Source organism: Pagrus pagrus (genome assembly GCF_965226575.1).
Source record: "Pagrus pagrus genome assembly, chromosome: 2".
In the NCBI taxonomy this organism is placed as follows: domain Eukaryota; kingdom Metazoa; phylum Chordata; class Actinopteri; order Spariformes; family Sparidae; genus Pagrus; species Pagrus pagrus.
The window spans coordinates 1,085,916-1,102,553 of NC_140186.1; the positions used below are offsets into that span (position 1 = coordinate 1,085,916).

The following is a 16,638-nucleotide window of genomic DNA, read 5'->3' on the forward strand; positions in this document are numbered from 1 at the left end:
TGAAAAGTTTGAGTTACTGTTGCCTTCATAGTTAAAAGTGAAGCTTGATTGCTAAACAGTCCAAAGTATCTCCAAACTTTTCTAGAAAACTTTTTCCCGAGCTCAGGGAGCCTGCGTTGTCTAACTTTGCACAACAAACTCCACGTGATTTTACAATAACAACCAAAACAGATGTATGTTCACACTTTTGAAAAGCTGGTGCCATTATTCTATCTGAAGCCTTACTTGTCTCTTCTACGACAACTCCCTGTGCGTTCAGAGTTTGGTTCCCCCTGACCCCATGTCCCAGTTCCACCTGAAGAGAGGCTCTCCTGACGAAGAGTTTCCTGACCTGTGCAGGAACTCTACCTGGATGGGACGAATCCTCACACCGGCCATGTACCGCCGACAGTTCCACCGCTGCACCCACAGCGGAGTCATCTTTGATGATGTCATCCGCCCCGGCCTCGAGGAACCAGGTGATGTCAGCACGATGTCAAGGTTTGGCTGTCAGAGAAATACAGTGCGATTAAAATCAGAAAGAAACTGATGGACATTCAAGGAACATTCAGTATTTAGTTTGACATCAGAAATTACAGATAGATTTAAATATGATGAAAATCATGAAAAATCTTCATTTTCATTTTCGTTTCTCGGCGGCTTGTGAATCGATATATAGGTCAGTTGTTGTTGTGTATTATTCTCTTAATTCATAGACCTGCTGTCACCTCATTCCGTAGTGAAGCAACCATTTTGTTTACATACAAAGTTAAACACTACCAGAAATGTGAAATTATGGTAGCTGGTGGATATAAAGAAAATACTTTGTGAAGATTTCAGCTGTCACTTGTTTCTGTTTCTGGAGCATCAACCTGCAGTTCATCCTACGGCTGTTTAAAGAAAACTGATTTGAGTGAATGAGAAAAAACTCTGTAAATGCAAAGTCAGAATCTTTAGGTCACGGAGGACTGTAAATGTTAGTATGTAACCATATCAACCTGTAATGTTTGTGTATGAAGGTGATAGGTCCGGTCCTGTATCTGTGGGGTGTGTCGCGGGCGACGCCCAGTCTTACGTCCTGTTCTGCGACTTCTTCGACCGAGTTATTGAGGCGCATCATGAACACAAGATCACCAGCCAGACGCCAGAGAGCGACTTCAACTACGACAACCTGAAGGTAGTCGGTCAGACCGCTGGGTGTTTACTCATGTTGATTTGATTACAGAGTCATTATTTCAATAACAAAGCCCAGAACATTTTCACTGTGGTGTCACACCAAATGTACCATAAAATCAAAACTGTGGCAGACAGATAAGCACTTCATCCCAAATTATAGGTTCTTTCCATTTCAGCGTGGCCATGACACATTTGTCACCTGCCCTGGCTGTAAGGTCCATGAAGACCATCCACAATACCGTGAAGGGTACACACCAACTATAAACACGTGTGAAGACGTACATGTATCCAGATGCCCAATGTCAAAAGTGCTCATACGTTCTTCAGTCTGTTTCTGATGAAGTTCAGACTGCAGCTTAACTACAATCACTGTGTTCAGCCAGGGGTTGAGCTTGTCAGGTTTACAGTTGACAGGAAGTCCCAGAGGTCACAGAGCAACACCTCAAAACATGCCAATGTTGTAGCTGTCCTCACCTACGTAAGAAACATTGATATGTGTGTGTGTGTGTGTGTGTGTGCGTGCGTGCAGGGGGGGGATGACCTGGACAAGTCATACGCTGTACGCTGTGAGGTGAGTGTTGTTCGAGGTGTTGATGACTTCTGCTTCCCGACACACTGCAGCCGAGGAGAGCGCAGACACCTCCTCTCACTGGCCAGGAGAGGTACTGCATGTCCCTATTTATGCTAACATGGTGTGATTCTTAATATAACCAACCCTGCAGGTTCAGGCAGGCCCAGCCTCTAAATTCTCTGATACAACACAGCAACATGGACGGAGAACATGCAGAGTTCACTGAGTTTTGTCCAAATCCAAAAGCTTTTGTTCAAAAAGTAAATGTTGTCTCCAGCTGTTCAAAGCTGGTGTGGTTAACCAGTTTAACTGTATCTCCTCTCTGCTGTCAGCTCTGCAGCGGCTGGCCGAGGATGAGCTGCCGGGTCGACTCTTCTTACTGGAGGAGTTGAACCCGGAGCAGCAGAGGGAGCTGAACCTGAATCCTCCGTCTTCCTCTCAGCTCCGAATCGGCGTGGCCCGGGACTGGCCTGATGCCAGGGCAGTCTGGTCAGTCCGTAACAGCATGGTTTCTTCACAGGTCTTTTTTGTCCCAGTAACATGTCTGACTAGAAAAGGGATCAGGCGGTGCTCAGTTTATTGTAAGATTGCAGGTTTTACCCTTCGTCCATACATGAAACTGCCCATGAGCAATTAATGATCCCCAAACTGCTCCAGATTGAAAGTATGTGGGGAAAAATGATGCCCTGGACAAAAGTATTGAAAGTAATGTACGACCATAACGCATTACGAGCGGTAACTGGAACCTGGGAGATTCAAATCCTTCCAAAATGTCAACAAATTTTAAAGCACTACTTTCAGCCTGTGGTGTTCAAAGAGAATATAAGTGAAATATAAGTTTCTCCCATGATTCCTTGTTTCAGGGTGAGCAAAGATGGCAGCCTGGTGGTCTGGGTCAACATGGAGGACCACCTCAGACTTGTGTCCACAAGAGACGATGCCAACATTGCAGAGGCCTTTAAATGCATCTGCATTAACCTGCAGAAGGTCGGTGACGGCTTTGATTTTTTATTAAAATGACAATCACCTGTAAAATGTTTAGCAACAAATGTCTGCAGGTTTTTATCTACACCTGTTAGTTTTTAACCATGAGCTCTATACATCACTTCTCCACCTCTGATAAGAGCTTGTTTACAGGTTATAAGTTACAAAACTCATTATAAGAAAGTTGAAAGTTCAACTCTGCTCCCGTCCTCCAGATGTTTATACTCGAGCCAGATCACACATACATTTAAAACATTATCAAACTCTCTCAGACCTAAACGTTCTCCTATTACAAGCAACAGTCCAGTCTGTAATCAATCAGGACAAACCAGCACGATCACATTTGACATCACCATTCATCCGTGATGAATCTGATCACAGGTGGACAGCTCTAAGTACAGGCGTGGACACCCCCGAGATGCATTGAGGACGCATTTGAGATCCGATCACTCAGACCACATTCAGAGGTGGTCTGGGTCACTTGTGTTCTGGGACACATTAAAGGACCGAATACTCAACTGACATCCTCTGTGAAACAACAATACCAATCATAATGGATTAAATGCTGTCTGATCTCCAGGTGCTTCACTGTGATGTAACTGACATGTTTGGTCTCTGTTAACCTGCCGATGTCTGTTTCAACTGATCAAACCATTGAACTGATAACCACAACATCACCAGACTCCCTCAACAAATGGTCTGATTGTAAGAGTTGTTTCATGAGGAGAAACTTAACAAAGTTTGTGAAACTGCTACGACAAACTCTAAATCATTGGTGCCTTCTTTTAAATTCCACAATAAATGCAAAACATTCAAATGTTTCCCGCCTTGTAAAAAGTGTCAGTTTGTTGCAGCATAGCTGTAACAGCTTGTTTCCTTACATGCCTAAAGTTCGCCTTGTCTGAAGTGCATCTTAGCTCCCAACAGCTGTGTGAACACACTGTTTCAACTGATTTACACCAAATGTATTAAAGAATATAACATATTGACGGTATGCATACCAAGTTTTACAAGAGTAACTAATAAAGGCTACTTCTTTGTCCCCAGACTCCATTGACTATTTGGGCTTTCTTGTTAATTCGGCAAACGTTCTCTCCTTCTTTGTGTAAAACACATTGTATCGGTCTGTTCCAGTGATGTAGGTGTATATTTGCATATAGAGCGGAGAAGTGAGATCCGATCACAAGAGGTCATTCACTGCCAGGTGTCAACTGACGAGCTTAAAGCTGTCCACTTGTGATCGGATCGTTAAAAACGGATGCTAAAACCAAACTTCATCAGCCTCTCTGTGTCTCCAGCTGGAGGACTTCTACAGAGAGCTCAGACACCCGTTCATCTGGAAGCAGCAGCTGGGGTGGGTGACGAGCTCTCCGGCTGACGTGGGGACGGGTCTGAGGATCAGAGTCCACCTCAGACTGCAACACCTCCCCCGACACAAACGCCTCCAGGACATCCTGAAGAGACTGAGGATCCGCATGGACAAAACAGGTACGGAGGGCAGACCTGACACTGATGTTTCAGAGGTAACCTGATGAGGTGTGTCCATAGTACTGCAAGTCAGTGTGTTTTTACATGATGTTCAGCTCTCAGTCTTTACTCTTTGGTGAGTCTCTGCTGCTTTATGAACCATGAATCTATTTGCTATGTTTTTTTTCTGGTGCTTATTTCCGTCTGTTTTCTGGTTAATGTAAACTAGTGTCGCTCTCCATCTGTCACGGTTTTAAGTACTCCTTTGGACAAAAAAAGACTGTGAAGCCCCTGGAGGCTAATTTGTGATTTGAGATATTAGGCTGCGAATACAATATATGTATATATACATATATAACTGTACTTGCCTTTTCACTTCCCAGAGTCCCCGGCGCTGTACCATGTGAGCAATATGGCGACCTTTGGCGTGAGCGAGGTGGGTCTGACCCAGCTGGTGGTGGACGGGGTCAAACTGCTCATCGCCATGGAGAAGAGGCTGGAGGGTGGCCGAGACATTGATGAGCTTGTTCCTACACAGAAATAGATCTGGATGATGATTGGCTGGAGTCTGAAGACAACATATGGACTGACCAATCAGATAGCAGTATTTAACCTGCTGTTACATTAGGGTAAATGTCCGTCTGGTATGTTTTTACTACCTGAATCCAATCACCAGAGGTGGGTAGAGTACTGAAAATCTATATTCGAGTACAATTACTCCCATCCAAAATAATTCAAGTAAAAGTACAATTACCATGAGGAGCCTACTCAAAAGCAAAAAGTAATAACTTACTCATAGTACAAGTCAATTTCCATTTTAATATTTAAAATTTTCACTAATTGTAATTACAATAGGAACGCAAACATTGCATAACGGTAAACTGCTTTCTATAGCAAACCAATTTAAAACCACACACACTTCTAGCTATAAGATGAGTTAATGTCATGAGCTAGCTTACTACATATTCTACTAGTCATGCAACTTACTTCATTCTTCATTCAGTTGTCTTCTGTCATCATATCGTGCTAAGTAAAAAGTAGATTACCGGCACCAAGATATTCTTGAGTAAAGAGTAGGAGTACCGTTTTAAAAAGGAATTAATAGTTCCTTCAAACACTTTGTTTTAACTGATGTGCGTTACTTACAGCTGATTATATTGTGATTATATGATTATATGTTCTTCTCTTACAAACCTTTCAAACTGTAATTAAAACTAATTAAACAATTTGCTGAAGTCTTTAATTTACATGTGTTGTCATCAAATGAATAGTTTTACAGCTAATGTAATATTTATTTACAATATTGTACTATATATGCATATTTAATATAATATTATTACACCCATTATATTTTATGTTGTTGTTATGTTTGTTTGTAATATTTATTTAGGTCTTTATTGATAGTACAGCTGAAGGTAGACGGGAAACAGGATGAGCGAGAGAGGGGGAAGGACACGCAGCAAAGAGCCCCAGGCCGGGACTCGAACCCAGAGCCGCTCTCATGGTCCTTGGCGTGTGCTTGACAGCCTGCTTTTTCATTTTCATACCATTGGTGTGGATGGAGATGTTTTTGGAGAACATTATTATGTTGGTCAGTATGTCTCTGCTGCTCTATAGTACTTGATTATCATGCTGTTTATCACACTTTATCTTTGTCCAAAAATTAAAGCTTCTGTGATTCAGATCTCGCTTGGCCATATTGCAATTTCAATAATATTTCTATTAATTGTGCAGCCCAATCTTAAATAAATGTACTTAATTAGTTCTTCAGTCCATAAATTTATTGAACAGAATTAATGAACATCTTGTTCAATAAAACTTACTGCAGTTCCTGGAGTATTGTCCACACTATATCATAATAACTGGATAACATCTGGCAGGCTTCATCACATGAACCCGTCTGAGCTTTTTAACGTTAGCTCAATACTTAAACATTAGTGTCGTTGAAAACACACATTCAGTACAGTTAGCATGTTGTTATGTTAGTTAATAAAACTATTACATTTACTGTCAACAGACACAGAACCACTCGCCCTCGTCATCTGTCACCTCGTCGTCTACAATGTCGTATATGACACCTCATGTTGTATAGGACGTACTGAATATCTCTGGATATCCCAAAATATAACTCATATTAGGACCTTACCTGGAAACCTGAAGACGCAGCTGTTTCCTTTGTTCCCTGCAAACAAACATAATTTAATATTGGTTATATGGTTGATATATCCACCCACCTATTGTTATTCCTGCGAGCAACCAGACTGCTGTCTCATTCATACACTCGTTAGCAACCGCTAACCGTTTTTAACACAGGGACGAGCCTTATAATTAAACTGTGGGACATTTAATGATGAACAATGTGTAAATATGTTCAGCCTGTGGTAACCACACACCTTATTTCACTGAAAACACATTCAACAGACTCAGACTTTGAGAGAGGGGACAGGACGTGCTAACATGCTAACTGATTTCTAGGTTTTAGGACTACAGGCTCCACCACTGTATGCCTCCCCTCTCATTCCTAACTATAATTCATACCTGAAGACGCTAACAAAAATAATTTATGGTTAAATTTCCACTGGGTTTCTAGACTGACAATCAAATGATGTTTCAATACATCCACCCATTTTATTTTGACTCCTGCTAGCGGCCTGACTGACAGAAGCCACAGGGTTAGCTTGCTAGCTAGCTAACGCGGCTGCCCAACATACATTATTTTCCACAGTATGAAGGCTGGTGACGTCAGGTTTCATTAGGATCTTAGCGGCTCGTCAGTTTGGCCCCTGTTACTTACACCGAGTGGTGAAGAAGCTGAAGTCATCATGTCGCCTCACAACCTGCTGGTACCAGTGAAGCTATGCGAGCTGTGCTGCAGGCAGAAGGACGACGTGTCCGTTTCCCGCCTCCTCTGTCCGCCAGTTGACGTTTGAACTGTTAACATTTGCGCGTGATGCGCGTCTTCAGGCCCCCTCTCCTTCAGCCAATCAGATGCCACCATGGAATGTCTGAATTGGTCGTCCTGGAGACGTGTGGTGCGTTCCATTGCACTCAAAACTCGGGGAAAAACGGCTTTTGACGAGGAAGAGCGTCATCCAAGTCAGAAACTCTAACCGACGTAAACACAGATGAGATGAGAGATCGGGAAACGTGCGGTAAATACAACTTTCTAGTTCATTTTCTGCCCTGACCTGTTAAATCAGCTGCTGTAGCTGCTGTGAAGTTCACAGACTTGTCATCACAACGTAGAACGCTTTTGGACTAGAGTTCGTCACCATTATTGCATCAGACGCATTGATATCAAGCCAATAAACAGTGTATCAGGTTATTTAGCTAAATCAATTATATAACATCTTTTTTTCTCGCATAACTGCCAGGTTATTAAGTCACGTCGTCTCTTCTGTAGTCTGTTCATCGTCCACCGTTGTATTTATCATGTTTGGATGTGCATGCTTTTGTAAATTGTTTGTGCCTGCTTTAAAATTAGGATCTGAACTTACAGATATACATATGTAGATATATACATTTATACATATAGATATGTAGATACTATAGACAGCCCATCGTTGACAGAATCAGAAGTCCTGAATAGTAACCGAGCTGCAGTTTCACCCTCTGGTGGGTTGATCACAGATGTGATCTCAAAATGACACAAAACACTGAAAAAGGTTTCATTTGTGTGGTTTTTATTTAAATCCATCATGGCTACACTGGACTTCTGCTACTCTCCTGTTAATGACGAGCCTGACGGATCAGAGTCGGTCCCCTGGTACACATCGCTATCTGAAAGCTGAGGTGAAGGCTATTTTCAAGTAAGAGGCTCAGATTTACAGTCTTTCCCACGTGACTTGAAGGCATCGCCATGTTCAGACATCCTCACCTGGCTCATCCCCGTCAGACGAGGATGCAGCATTTGCATTGGTTGTTCCCTTCCTGGTTTTAAGTGCTACAACATACAGTACAAAGTGTTCTCGAGTTTCAGTGATGATGGAGAACCATTGCACATTGAACCCTCAGGACCTCGACACTACAGAGACAAGTAGAGCTGGTTAATGGCTCTGTTGATGTGCAGCCAGAGATTACCCACAGAGCAGAATCATCTGCAGAAGACCTCTATTCAGCATCTTCACCGACGTTGAAACGACGTCCACTGAGAGCCGTGACTGTTTATTTGACGTCTTTTCATCATTCACGAGTGACGTGACGTCCTTACAGGGTTCAGTATTAACGTTTGTATAATGTAATGTTAGACATCTTTTCAACTTCAGTCAAAGACGTCTAAAGAACAAAAATAAAGTTTACATGACGGCAGAAAGCTGCAGGGTGTAACCCTAACCTCAGTGGCTGCATGAGGCTTGAACGTTGAGAGTTACCATCGTATTATCTTGTTAAATATTATGTTTGGTCATCAAACCTTCATCAGGTAGACTTACGTTTCAAGGTTGGATGAGCAGAACATGGCGTGCAATAAATCTAATGAGTAGCTCTCCTGGTAAAGCTCACACCTCATGCAGCTCCTGAGGTCGAGGTTCAGGGTTTGAATCCTCGCTGTAGTTTTTGCTGCAGGAAGTTAAATTTGGTGTCATAAACACTTTGATTTCTAACCACAAGAAGTTCTTTAGACGTCCGTGACTGAAGTTGTAAAGACGTCTAAAATTACTTTATAGAAACGTTAGTGCCGAACCCTGTACGGACGTCACGTGGACATCACTAGTGAACGTTGGAAAGGCGTCACGAGAACGTTCATTCTGGCTCCCCAGTGAATCTCCTTTAAACGTCGTCAAAGACGTCTTTTGGAGACGTTTCTGATTAGTGGGTAGTGAGAAGAAACTCAACATATACAGAAAAACTGAAGAAAAAAAAAAAGAAAAACATCAAACTGCTGATTTCCTCTGGTGCAAGTGAATGCATCAGAAATACAGCAGTACATTCAGAAGGCATTAAGTGGTGCAATAGATACAGAATTTAGTTCATCTACCAGCAAACAGCAATAAACAGGCTTAAAGGGCAGTTCCAACATCTAATTGAATGAAACTCAGTATCTGCTGGAATCGTCCCTTGAAGGATAAGTCTGGTGGTTTTCTGTATTTTTGTGTATCCAAAGCCTGAAATTGAAGTTGCACCTCTCAGTTGTGTGTTTCTGGTTTTATCTCACTGCTAAAAGCCTTAAAATATAAGAAAAAAGAACATTTTTAGTGGTGGAAAACAAAGAAAGAAGACAATGCGGACCAAATAAAAAGACTTTGTACACAAACCACGACTAATCAATACTGTACCTGCACATATTCACCTGGACAGGTATCGTTTTATACAGCAACAATAACTCAGCTAAAATAACAAAAACACATTCTGTTCTGTCAGCTGTAAATGTGTAAAAAGTTTTAAGGAGCTTTACAGTTTGTGTTTGAACCACCTGATGGTCGTTGAGTATGCACATTAGTACCAAGAGCTCCGGTATTATTGCAATAATATTAACATCAGCCAGAGGGGAGTGAAAGGGTTACTGCGTCAGGAGGTCAGAGGTCACAGGCATCAACAGAGAGGATGTTCCACTACCTGACTGTGTTTCATGACTCATTACCTCGACTGTCAACTGTGCAACTCTCAGCATCAAAACTCCAGCGGAGAGGAAAACTTGATATCTGCCGAGAGGCCGTCGTCACCACTAACAAGTAATGTGCCGACTGTACAGAGTCAAAAACGTTGGATGTACTCAAGTTTTTCGTCCTCAGTGTGCCGTCTTCACGTCTTAACATCGACTTCATATGCAACGCTGCCATCTCAACAATTAACCAGCGGTCAGACTAAGTGACTGGCAGGCTCTCTAACAAACGAGGTCAAGGAAACAAATTGATAATCTGATGCACCAGAGTACCCAGAACGATCTGGTAACGCGCCGCTAGACTCCGTTTGACGGCGACTCTGGCAGCTGATTTGATGAACCATCTGTCTATCACAGGCTGACTTCAGCCAATCAGATCACCAGTAGGAGAGTGGAGCCAGATGGTAGATCAAACTTTTATACAGCAAAAACATCTCTTTAACGAGAAAAGGACTGATGCTATCGGGGCTATGCTAACGTCTGAAGGGGCCGCCATTGTTGTCTGCAAACCAACAGTCAACGCATTCAGGGGTGCGATGAATTTACTGTTGAATTACACCACAAAAGAGACATGAATTAGCCAGCTAGCTTGACGGAGGTGGCGAGTAAAGAGGTCAGTGTGTTTACCTGGGAAAAACCACAACTCATAATCCAGATAAACAGACAGAGCTCCACATAATACAGCTGCTGTGTTAGACTCAAACTGCAAACCCATAGCCAGGCCTGATCTGAACTAACGCAACCAACGAAGACAACCAATCACAGGTGGAGTTGGGCTGGAAAAGAAGTGGGATCCATGTCAACACGTCCCAGCAACCAGCACATGGCTTGAAGCCTCACAAGATGGAGCGAGCAAAGCGATGAGTAAAGTTCAGAGACAGACACACAGGAGCTGTCCTGGTGCTGCAGTGTGGGCGCTGCACAGGTCGAGCCGAGGTAACGTGTCACTGACTGTTTACTTGCACTCCAGAGACAAGAGAATATGTTCACGTGCACTGCAGTGATACCAGAACTCCAGAACCCGACACACTGCCGCTTACGTAGACTCTCCTGGTCCGGCTCTTTCACATGCAGACTGCTTAGTCCAGCCAACAATGTGGAGACCCGGTTCAAGACTCGGACTCTCATTTCATTATCTGCAGAGAACAAGCTTTAATATCTCGAGAGAGAGATATTCAACGTGTTATCACAACATGTTTCCTTTTATTTCTTATTTTGTTGAACAGAAACCAGCAGTGCGATGCCAGCGTGCACAGATGGCTTTTTGACAATGACACCGATTTAAGATGAAACTGTCAGATCATTATTGATCTGAACTTCAGTCAGGGCAGAAACTGCAGTGTGTCTTTCTGTTGGAGATAACTTTCAGATCAGAACGCCTTTCTCTCCACTAAAGTTGTTTTCTAGATAAATTATCTCAACATGTCAAACAATGAGCCCGTTGTTTCCTCGAGATAACGAGATGACAAACAAAGCAAACACACGGCCGTTCAGATGTTCAGTTTTCAAGGTTTCAGATGAATCTGAGGTGCATGTAAACAGTGATCCGACAGCATGAAGCCTCCCTCCAGCAGGTAGTGACGTCTGGATTCATTTTAGCAAACAAACTGAGCGGCGGCGCTCTGGTTTGTTCTGAGCCTCAACCTGCTGAATATCTGCTGTCAGCTGTTTAATATTTGGTTTCACTGGCAAACATTTAGTGATAACATTAAATAGTAAGTGTGGTGAGTATAATAAGGTGTATTTTCTTAGAGTCATACAGCAGTTAGCGAGGAGTAGTGCTGAACACAAGATGGCCACCGTCACCTGATGGGGCGTCCTTCTGTGAAGAGGAGGAGCAGAGTTATTCTCCTGACAACAACAGGAAGTCGTTCACAGCCTGAGCTCGTTGGCCACTTTGGAGGCGATGTTTTTGAAGGCGATGGACGTGCCCGAGATCCTTTTGAACCGCACGCCATTTAGCGAGAGGCGGGGCAGCTTGCACACCTCCATCTCCCACTGGACCAGACTGTCCTGCCGGGCGTCGCCGTGCACGCAGAACAGAGAGTAGCGCTCGCGCTGCTCGTAGTCACAGTTGTTGGCGTCCAGAACCCTCCGGATCTCCTTCATCATGTCCCCCGGCTCCATGGACGAGGTGGTCTTCATGCTCCAGGTGAAGCGCAGAGAGCGAGGCTTGGAGTCCCGGCCCTCCTCTTTGGGCTCACCTGATAAACTCCTGGAGGAAAGAGACCCAACAAACCGACAGCGTTAACCAGCTCTCATCAACATGACTGTACATATTCATAGACAAAGCATCTTTGACTATCAGGAACACGTTAAACTGTTAACGGGCTGTTCTGTCTCAGAGAGAAGCTGCTTTGAGCTTTTACAATGTAAGTTTTCTACATTGTGAACACAACCATCCCTCATGACTTTCCACCAACCTGCGCACAAACTTGGAAGTGATCTTGCCAATGAGGGAGGTGGAGGTGCCGCGGCGGGGCGAGGCCAGCGATGAGGTGGTGTGCTGCGACAGGCTGGGCGAGGCCGGTGGGCCGTTGTAGGTGGCAGGACGTCGGTCTCGAAGCTGAGCGCCGTGGAAGGTGGAGCGGCTGGAGGATCCGCGGGGGAAGCGGGTACGGTCCGGTGTGGTGCTGCTGCTGCTGGTGATGCTGAAGGCTGAGGGTGATGACGGAGGCTGCTGGGGGGAGCTGAGGGGGAGCAGGGGGCGGCGTTAACTAGATGAAATGTTTCACGGCTGCGAGGACGGACGGCTCTACCGACTCACCTCTGATACTCTGCGTTGTCGTCAATCGGGGGCAGGCAGGACTTCATGGGATGTCCCGACGCAGACATGGACTTGACATGACGCGGCCGTGTGGAGGAGATGGTTGCCCCCGGCGATGGGGAGGGGGATGCTGCAGGTACCTCAGGTAGACTGAACCACACACAGATTAGTTACCTGGTGACTAACAGCACGTGATCAATGAAAACTCACAGAAATCCTCTCACCTGCTGTCCTTCCCGTTGGTAACAGCAACCGAGTGGCGGTCAGTGCTCGTCCTGTCGTTAACATACGTGTTCCTCCGAGTTATACTCTGTAACACACAGTCATCAGAAGGATGAAGGGTTGCCAGCACATTTGCCATCTTACTTTCCTCTTTCCTGTCATGTTTTCTTCTTCCTACCCACTTCACTCTCTTCAATCAAGGCTTTTTGTGGCGTTGTTCATTAGCGGCGTGCTCGTGTGTGTGTGTGTGTGTGTTTGTGTGTGTGTGTCAATCTGCCTGGCTGCGAGGTAGCAGTGAAAACACAGAATGCAATTTAATTGATTTGGACATTTTTCCCAATCAGAAAGCAGAATGGATTTGATAATAAAGCACAGACCCAGTGGTCAGAAAAGTGTGCAGAGTGAACGGACGGATGCATTTTCAATTCAGTAAAAGTGAAAAAGTGTAATGGCTCCAGCGCCCCTGGTCAAGATGGCTGCTTGTCTTCGACTGCAAACCAAATCTATGTACAGGTACGAGTGAAGGAACCTGAACCTGTCCGTCAGAGAGCAGATAAATCCTGTCCGACCTTGAACCTGTGTCTGTACCGGACCTGCTTTAGACCACACTCTGGATCCTCTCACCCCTGAGGCTGTCGCTGACCTCCTGCGGTCTGGAGCCCCCGCGGGTGAGGCCGGCTCTTCCTTCCTGTCGCTCTCTACGCTGTTGGCATGACAACGCTTGGTGTAGGAGACAGGCGGGGGGATGGAGGGCGCCACTGAGACACAAGACAGACGGAGACATTATCCAGATATTAGTGTAATGTAGGAGAGCAGCGGCCGAATGTATAAACCACGTGTACGTACGACACTTTCCACACAGTTCAACACGTATTGAACTCCACAGAGGCTGAGGATGTGCGTGCTGATACACAACTTTACCACCAGGTGCAGCATGCAGCAGTCTTTTCAGTCTGATGAGTGTGACATTTTATTTTCTGTAGTTTGAAAAGCTTCACTTTGATCACACGGTGGTGAGCCAGTTGTTTTTACCGTCTGCTGTAAACATCTTTGTTCGTGTGCATTATGACAATATTAACGAGAATGTAAATACAGATTATTTCCTGTATTTTCGGGGAGTAAGATTACCCTCAGCTGTGACCTGTTACCAGCTCCTTTAACCAGCTCTACATGATACAACAGCAGCTGTGGCGTTGCTAGAGGACATCACCAAGGTACAACTCAGGCGAGAGCGAGTTATCAGGGGCCGTACTGATGTCGGCCCAAGATGATGAAGGTCATCAAGCACAGGGAGCGCTCTTCTTCCTCCATGTCTCCTCAAAACTAAACCATATTCTGTCTGTTTATATGCAAACCAGGTGATTGTGGACATGTTTAAAGACATTTGTAGTAAATTGTGGGGACGGTCTGTGCACATGTGTACAACTTCAGGATGATTGATGTGTGAGGAGAGGACGCACGTGAGGTTTTTATAAATCTGATGAAAAGACTATATGAGTGTTTCCTGTTTGTGTTTGTTTCTGGCCCCCTGGTGTTCACACACAGAACAACACTCTCCTCGACAGAAACTCACCATGGTCGCTGAAACGTCGCTGCTTCTGATTGGTCGATACGTTGCGAGAGTGGGCGGGCGACTGACTGGAGCCGTTGAGGTCGCTGGTGGGTCGCGACCTTTGAAGCAGGTTACTGCTGGACAAAGACGCACTGCCCTCAAACTGGAGGAGAGACACACAACAGGGGATTGTGGGTAGGAGACTGGCTCAGTTACAGACAGGACAGTTTGGACATTTGAGCTCTCTGGAGACGATTCTTCAGGGTCTGATGGAGCGAGGCTAGCAGTTTCCCCCCGGTTCCAGTCTTTGTGCTAAGCTAGGCTAAACATGTCCTGGACACAGAGGTGCAGCTGATGTCCGTCTAAATCCTGAGGAGACAGAGATCTGACTGAAGAGTTCATGTGACAAACCTCCGCAGCTTTCCTCCCCAGCAGCAGGTATATCGCCGTCACCTCGTTGTATTTCTGACCCTCGAGCGCTTTCATCACTTCCTCCTGAGGGAAGCCCATCGTCCCCATCAGCTCTGATTGGTCAGACAAACACAGGGTCAAGACTCACACTCGTGAATACAGCGGCGCTTTGAGCTCAATGCTAATATCAACATGCTAACACTAGCTAACTCTCTGAGGCGGATGTGACGCCGTCAGTTCTGCAGGTTTTTGGTCATAAACCAACGTATTGGACACGTTAACACGTTGACCTGATGATGGCGTGAGATAACTGCAAGTCTGCGAGCATAACTAGAAAATTAACCAATACAAAGAAATATTGTAAAAATGCAATATAGTTTAATATCTTATAAATAGTAGGAACATTTAAGATCTGTGAGACAGTAATCCAGAAGATGTCATCCTGAGGAGACAGTTCAAAAGAGGATTATGGGACGTCCACATCATCAGCAGCATCATCAAACGTGTGTGTGTGTGTGTGTGTGTGTGTGTGTGTGTGTGTGTGTGTGTGTGTGTGCGTGCGTGTCTAACCGATGCGTTTGAGGTCGTTAAAGTCTTGCTCTGGTTCGTTGTACGATTTCAGCTCCTTCTCCTCGTAGCCGACGTTCATCCATCGATCCTTCATGATTTGCTGAGAAACACACACAGACAACTGAGATTAAAGGAACAGTTCACACAACAATCCTGGCCAGTAAAGCTCAGGTCAGCGTGACATCACAGCGGTCGGCTACGACGACAGGTTGCTGGTTCGACTCCCCAACGCTGGTTTTACCTGCAGACTGCCTCGTTTCCCCGGGTTCAGGACCAGCAGCTTCTTCAGCAGGTTCTCACAGTCGGTCGACATGTAGAACGGGATCCGGTACTTTCCTCTGAGGACACGCTCCCTCAGCTCCTACACACACACACACACACACGTTAGCATGTCTGACGTTAGCATGTCTGACGTTAGCATGTCAGGTGTGTCAGTAAGCAGGAGTCGTCACTTTAACTTGTATTCTCTGAACATGACCTCTGACCTCTGTTAGCGCTGTTGTTGACCATATTTACACGGCGGCCATTTTCCTTTACGTCACATGCTTTGTTCTTGGTTCACATGAAACTGACAGACGTTTTAACAGCTGTGCTGTGAGATAAAAAAGATTTGTTGTGTGAAACTGAGTCACGCAGCTTCTCTACATCCAACATGTCGTCAGAATCCACTGATTCTTGATTTTTCCGGCTCTGCCATTGTTGGACTAACAACAGAATATGAACCAAATATGAAAATTCATTCTACATATGTTTCTTTTGTTGCTTTCTTCCACCTTTCCTCTTGTGGTTGAGCCTTTGGGACCTTCAGTGTCCCCTTCAGATGTTTTGCTTCTTTAGCTTCATGTCACCATGGTACGTTCACTCTCAGGTAGGAAGCTGCTGTTTGTTATTGGTCTAGATCTCATTGGATGATTGTGATTGCTTGCAGGGTGACAGCCACTCCAAATTTAAGATGGCCTCTCCTCTTTGAACAAACTGTTCGCCTGATGAAGGTCTAGCATCGAAACAAATTCTGCTTTCAACTGATCCACTCGTCCCTCTCCTACACACCTGTCTTATGAAACAGATGTGTGTGTGAAGTGTTTTTTCAAAGTCCTGTCATTTACATTTACAACAGCAGCTCGACTTTATCCTGCCGTCTTTCTGACAAGTTCAAATAATATTCAGCAAAGATAAACAATAAAGTTCAGTTTCTCTAATCCGTCCAGAGTGAACCCTCTTCACAAACAAGTCAATAAAGGATCTCTGAAAAAGAAAATAAACCAACATGTCTGCCGCTGTCAGAGTTTCCTCTGGCAGCAGTCAGCTGATCGTCTTCATCACACAGGAGAAGAGTCTGG

The 16,638-nt window shown here is 44.7% G+C and overlaps 3 protein-coding genes across 4 annotated transcripts in view; 1 reads left to right on the plus strand and 2 right to left on the minus strand.

Annotated features, from left to right (window-relative positions):
* The window catches only part of LOC311265544 (NLR family CARD domain-containing protein 3-like), a 26,697-nt gene extending 22,061 nt beyond the window's left edge, over positions 1-4,636 (minus strand). The window contains exons 1-2 of the mRNA XM_084367310.1: positions 4,546-4,636; positions 349-486 (exon numbers count right to left, since the gene is read on the minus strand). The gene's annotated coding sequence lies outside the window, so the exon portion shown is untranslated. The remainder of the gene's footprint in view (positions 1-348; positions 487-4,545) is intronic.
* LOC311265899 (creatine kinase M-type) overlaps positions 1-6,164 on the plus strand; it is a 7,931-nt gene extending 1,767 nt beyond the window's left edge. Inside the window, exons 2-8 of the mRNA XM_084368000.1 lie at positions 260-458; positions 999-1,156; positions 1,685-1,817; positions 2,059-2,215; positions 2,590-2,713; positions 4,009-4,198; positions 4,561-6,164. Coding sequence (XP_084224126.1) covers positions 260-458; positions 999-1,156; positions 1,685-1,817; positions 2,059-2,215; positions 2,590-2,713; positions 4,009-4,198; positions 4,561-4,721 — 1,122 coding nt within the window. The 3' untranslated portion in view covers positions 4,722-6,164. The remainder of the gene's footprint in view (positions 1-259; positions 459-998; positions 1,157-1,684; positions 1,818-2,058; positions 2,216-2,589; positions 2,714-4,008; positions 4,199-4,560) is intronic.
* Positions 6,165-7,837: 1,673 nt separating this feature from the next.
* mark1 (MAP/microtubule affinity-regulating kinase 1) overlaps positions 7,838-16,638 on the minus strand; it is a 22,221-nt gene continuing 13,420 nt past the window's right edge. For both annotated transcript variants that reach the window (XM_084367536.1, XM_084367535.1), the window contains exons 10-18: positions 15,540-15,659; positions 15,299-15,398; positions 14,729-14,841; positions 14,339-14,480; positions 13,390-13,523; positions 12,768-12,853; positions 12,544-12,693; positions 12,200-12,466; positions 7,838-11,991 (exon numbers count right to left, since the gene is read on the minus strand). In XM_084367536.1, the coding sequence (XP_084223662.1) occupies positions 11,649-11,991; positions 12,200-12,466; positions 12,544-12,693; positions 12,768-12,853; positions 13,390-13,523; positions 14,339-14,480; positions 14,729-14,841; positions 15,299-15,398; positions 15,540-15,659 (1,455 nt within the window). In that variant the 3' untranslated portion in view covers positions 7,838-11,648. The remainder of the gene's footprint in view (positions 11,992-12,199; positions 12,467-12,543; positions 12,694-12,767; positions 12,854-13,389; positions 13,524-14,338; positions 14,481-14,728; positions 14,842-15,298; positions 15,399-15,539; positions 15,660-16,638) is intronic.